The sequence below is a fragment of the Bufo gargarizans genome, chromosome 1, assembly GCF_014858855.1.
Source record: "Bufo gargarizans isolate SCDJY-AF-19 chromosome 1, ASM1485885v1, whole genome shotgun sequence".
NCBI lineage: Eukaryota > Metazoa > Chordata > Amphibia > Anura > Bufonidae > Bufo > Bufo gargarizans.
The window spans coordinates 533,787,122-533,793,121 of record NC_058080.1 but is presented as its reverse complement, the minus strand read 5'-3'; the positions used below and the strand labels follow the sequence as shown (position 1 = coordinate 533,793,121).

The following is a 6,000-nucleotide window of genomic DNA, read 5'->3' as shown; positions in this document are numbered from 1 at the left end:
CCCCCAGGTGTGCCTGTCCAGAAAAGAAGGACAAGGACAAATGGAATTTAGGGGAAATTCCCTCCCTTGAAAATAGATGACACAACAGCCCTGGAGATGACAGTCTGAAGCTCCTGTGCTGCGATGTATCCCTAGTTGCTGTTGTCATCCACTTAGTGTGTTTGTGTGTCGTATGTGGTTTTAATAAAATGTATGTATGCTTAATCAAATGACAACTACTAGACAGACTGGAATCGATGCTTGCATCGCATGGTCTATGCAGCTTATCTGTATACTCTGTGAAGTACGGTCTGTCTAAGGGGTCATTTGTTTGTTCAGGCAGGTTAGTAGTTACCAAGACACACATGATACAATGAAGCCTTCAGAAGGAAAAAACGTCTACCACGTGAACAGAAAAATTGAAAAAAAGGAGGGAAATGTTAAGGAAATTATCCAGCTTTTCTAAGAGTGGATATAAAATTCATAAAATGTTTTTCATTTTCTCTGTATATGTGATCTAATGTGATGACATTTGAAAAGAACAAGCATAAGCTAAAAAAAACCTATAGAAGTGAACTGTGTGTGTTAAGATAAGATAACATTTGTTACTACTCCTTGTAATTTTGCCTCTTTTGCTAAAAATTCTAAATACATTAGTTAACACATTTTTGTAAAAGTGAAACTTGAAAAATAACTAACCAATCAATAGATGGATTCAAAAGCCATTATTGAAATGTCTGTAAACCAATCATGTTTTACTTTGAGGGGTTACACCCTGTGAACTGTGTATAAATAAAGGGTGCAGGACACTTTCACTTTAGGGTCCTGACAAGGTTTTGAACTATACTCAGACTTCTGTCATTTTCCTCCGTCGACATCATTCACCTGAACACGAGGCAACGATCATCACGTGGCTGACCCTTGGCCTGCCGCAACAATTCTATTACGTAAGCCTCACAAAGTGACTTCAGACCTGAACTGGTCCATAAAAAGTGGGATTTGGAAAATTTCAGAAAAATTACAAAATTTGCTTCTAAACTAAGCTATGTGACATCCCCAAAAAATAAAATATAATTCCAAAAATGATACAAACATGTGGTATACATATGGGGAATGTAAAGTCATCACCATTTTTGGGGGTATTACTATGTATTGCAGAAGTAGAGAAACTGAAACTTTGAAATTTGTTAATTTTTTCAAATTTTGGGTAAATTTGGTATTTTTTTATGCAAAAAAATTTACTTTTTTGACCCAATTTTAGCAGTGTCATGAAGTACAATATGTGACGAAAAAACAATCTCAGAAGGGCCTGGGTAAGTAAAAGCGTTTTAAAGTTATCAGCACTTAAAGTGACACTGGTCAGATTTGCAAAAAATTGCCTGGTCCTTAAGGTGAAATAGGGCTGTGTACTTAAGGGGTTAAATTAATGAAAATAAAACAAATTGAATGTTCATCTCTAATTTAGTCTTGTTTAACACATTAGTGAAATTCACTGCAAGACACAGTGTCTGTTATAAGAATAGGTAAATTCTGATATGCTGTGAAAATAGTAATAAAACTGCTATTGCTATTATTTCTTCAAGAGTCCTTGGGTGAGAATCAGGCCTAGTGTAAAATGTGTGTTATTTTAAATGACTAATCATAATAAAAGATATGTTTACAGGATTTGTATTTCTAAAATATCTACACCACTTCGATATTACTATAAAATCTTTTTATTTCCTGCTTTTTATATTTAGGGGCTGGAAAGTTTATTTTAAAGTTTACTAGCTTTGGCCTTGAATATATTTGAGTATGGCAGAAATATTTCTACAGAAAACAATTTTCTATAGCTTCACCATACTGAACTGTCACATATTTTATTTGAAAGAAGAACAGGTCTGCATGGTTTGTAAATTCCTGGGGAAAAAACGTAAAGTGATTTAGGAACATTTAACGGGTAAGTTCTAAAATTCAAGGTCAGAAGACTTATTTCACATAATACAGTGATGGTTTTTCCATTTCTAAAACCTTGTATATTTATGCACGTAAGTATACAAGGGGAACCAATGTTAATGGCGACATTAAGCTTGTTTATAACTCAGCTGTCATTGCTGAATCTCACAGGACTCTTTTTCCACTCTTATGCTCATGCAGATAGGCATAGTATGGATTTGTACAAACTTTGAGTTGTACAATATATAATATAGCACCTTTTGCACTCTATAGATCCTACTCTAGATTTATATGCCCAATAATGGAGGTAAGCATTGCTCAGAACTTCATAAAATAGTATTGAAAAGAGGCATCAGATGGTAGCTCACAGAGTCTGCCGCCATTCTCTATGCACATGGGGCCTTATGCTGCCTTAGACAGCAGTGTTTTTCTCTAGAAGATGGAAGACTATTGCTACTCACAATGATGGGAAGGTTTAAATAAAATAATAAGAGGAGTTCTTATTTGCAAATGGACCAATATCAGCAATGAGACTTTACATAAGCTGTTTAACTTTTGCTTATTAATGTATATCTTTATGAATTTTTAAAGTCATTGTCAGGAGCCCCCCTGAAGTCGAATCAATACAGTTCCTGGTTCAGCGTCCAAATCCCAGAGCTAGGCAGGGGATTTAAGGCTGCTACTCAGTGCTTAATTTTACCTATGATTTCATATATAGTATCCTATCTCTGTTTGCACTTCTTGTTTTTTGCATGAACTCTAAAACCTCCCGTTAACCCTCTGTTTACTGGCATTGACTTGTTTCTGGCTTAACTCCTCAACTGCTGAATTGACTTCTACAAATTATCTTGGTATTCTGAACGATGCTGGATTCTTGATCAACTCCTCATCTGCTGTTTTGTCTATATCAGTCTCTCCTGGTTTCTGACCCTCATTGTCGCCTACTCTTTGCTCCCCTGTTTCTAGTAGGTCTGCTTCTAGCAAGATTGCACCACTTTTCTGCTACCTTACTCCACAGATGTAATCTGGTCCCTTAGCAGCTGTCCATGTAGCCATGCAGCAGGCCTTGGTGAAAAACCTAGGGGTAGCCTTAGCTTCCTTACAACCGATTTGGTAAGCAATTTCTTGGTATGCTGGCTGTGGTTCCACACAATGACCATGGTATTTCTTTATCGTCATGTTGGGATCCTTTATCATAATAAGCATAATAAAACATAACCAATTTTACAAATTATAGTTTTTTTCCATTTTAAATAAAATTTTGGAAAACAAAAAAGAACATGTTTATTTTACTTAATTTCAGCACAGTTAAAATAAAATGCATATCTATATGTGTATACATGAAGAATGTTTAAGTAAATTGATAGTATTCTTCAACAAATACTACCCAGAAACATATGACAGAAATAATTACAAAGAACTAGAATAGTCATTAACAGAGCAGACATACAGCATTTTACAGTGTACATTTTGAATCGTTAAGTACAACTTTAATTTACAAAGAAAGTTTAAACCTTCATGTTTAGCAGAGCCTCAACCTTAATAGGAACCTTCCCTTAATACTATGAGGAATAAAATAAAATTGTTGCACTCTCTTAACTCTGAAAAACACAACCATAAAAAAATATCCAATCACCTTTAGTAAAACTGCTTTTGTGAAGCACATGTTTTCCATATAGTTGCAACAATTTTTGAAGATCATTCATAGTCTGACTTTAAGTCTACCTTAAAACAAAAATATATTCAGCCTTTAAAAGTGCATCTGTAGCATGAAGATCTGAGTCATATAGAGAAGATTTGTTGTGATGAAATTCAGGAGCCCAGAGTTAGTTCCTGGTTGATACATTCGACATTGAGATTTTGACTTCACTTTTTTCAAACAGGGAACCTTCTTTTTATTTGGGACTGTGGAAGGTTCGACAGAATCAAATGCATTGTTTTGATTCACCTTGGTTAGGGAATTATCTAATTTGCTTGAGAAAGTGGCAATGGGGGAGTAATTGATTGGCTTATATGTTCTGTTTTTTCTGTGGTTGGTGTTAGCAATAATTTTTGTTTTTGAAATATTTTCTTTATCCTTGACTGGGATATTTGGCAAGATTCTACTGCTATGAGAAGATGGCCCAGATTTAGTGTTTGTGCCAGTTACTAGTGACTTATCGATGGCAGGCTGGCAACAACTATCTGAGATCTCTTCAAAATTTAGAGACATCTTGGCACTGAATGGATCTGTTCTGATTAAATGGAAAGAAATATTGGCACATCCATCAAGATCATTGATTCCTATTTTTTTTAGGTCTTTCCCAACTAAGTCTGGTGGCAGGTAGCATTCTAACTCTGACGATGAGCCTTTAAATGATTTCAACCAACTCCAGAGGGACTTGGCCCTGCAATCACAAATCCACTGGTTTGCATTTAATCGTAGGTACTGTAGCGATACAAGAGGTGATAATACTTCTGCTTTAAGCACTGTCAAGGCGTTACTAAATAAATACAGGGTTGTCACTTTCTTTAGATCATGAAAAGTTCTGTGATGGATGTTATCCAACCTGTTTTGATGCACCAGTAGTCTGTCTAAGTTAATTAAGCCATTAAATACATTTTCAGATAAGCTATTCAATTTATTTCCATGAAGAAACAAGTAAGTGAGGTTCCCCAGGTCTACAAAGGTATCGTCATGCAAGAAGTGTAGGTTGTTGTCATGAAGGTAGAGGTACTGCAAAGAGTAAAGGCCTTGAAAGATTCCAGGGGGCAAATCTTGCAGACCACAACGATTAAGATGTAAAGTATGTAGATGAACAAGACCACGAAATGTAAGTGCTGTAATAGTTTTGAGGTTATAATTGTCACTCATGTCTAGTTCTTCCAATTTGGTTAATCCATAGAAGGCTCCAGACTCAATATGACTTATGTTGTTTGAATGAATCCATAGAATAGTGAGGTTCTGGCAGGGGGTGAAGCTAGTGGCCCTTACTAAAGTTATTTTGTTGTTATGCAGAAAGATGCGCTGAGTCTGTACAGGAATGTAGGGTGGGATTGCAGTCAGTCTTTGCTGCTGACAGCTAAATGTGATTTTCGGTTCATTATAGCATAGACAAACTTCTGGACAACATTGCACTTTCAGTTTGTAGATGATGCAGCAGGTAAATAGGAACAGCAGCTTAGCGCCTGCAGAAGAAAGAAAAACAAGAATCAATATATTCAACTGTTTACAACTGAAATAATTTAAATTCCCATAAATAATATAGCTAGCACTACACACTGTAATCATAACATGTAAAACAGCTAACCTTACAGGGGTGCACCACTAGAGATGTCCCGAACTATTCGCCGGCAAATAGTTCCCGGCGAACATAGCTTGTTCGCGTTCGCCGCGGCGGGCGAACATATGCGATGTTCGGTCCGCCTCCTATACGTCATCATTGAGCAAACTTTGACCCTGTACCTCACAGTCAGCAGACACATTCCAGCCAATCAGCGGCAGACCCTCCCTCCCAGACCCTCCCACTTCCTATCAAAAAGCAAGGACAGCATCCATCTTAGATTAATTCTGAAGCTGCAGTGTCACATAGTTGTAATCGCAATGCGATTAATACAGGTTATATTAATCGCATTGCGATTACAACTTAGAGCTGGGTTCCTAATGGTTATATTGATAGAATATAACGAAGATTGAGAATATAGTGCTATATTCATTGTCAATTCTAGCAATACAATCATTAGGAACTCAGCTCTAAGTTGTAATCGCAATGCGAATAATGCAGGTTATATTAATCGCATTGCGAATTCAACTTAGAGCTAAGTTCCTAATGGTTGTATTGCTAGAATTGACAAATATAACGAATATAGCACTATATTCTCAATCTTCGTTATATACTAGCAATACAACCATTAGGAACCCAGCAGCTCTAAGTCGAATTCGCAATGCGATTAATGTAACCTGCATTAATCGCATTGCGGTTACAACTTAGATTGAATATAGCACTATATTCTCAATCTTCGTTATATTCTAGCAATACAACCATTAGGAACCCAGCAGCTCTAAGTTGAATTCGCAATGCGATTAATATAACCTGCATTAATCGC

The 6,000-nt window shown here is 36.4% G+C and overlaps 1 protein-coding gene across 2 annotated transcripts in view; it reads right to left on the bottom strand.

The window, feature by feature from the left end:
* Positions 1-3,397: 3,397 nt before the first annotated feature.
* Positions 3,398-6,000, bottom strand: part of RTN4R (reticulon 4 receptor) — a 254,405-nt gene continuing 251,802 nt past the window's right edge. For both annotated transcript variants that reach the window (XM_044289080.1, XM_044289071.1), the window contains one exon: positions 3,398-5,082. In XM_044289080.1, coding sequence (XP_044145015.1) covers positions 3,665-5,082 — 1,418 coding nt within the window. In that variant the 3' untranslated portion in view covers positions 3,398-3,664. The remainder of the gene's footprint in view (positions 5,083-6,000) is intronic.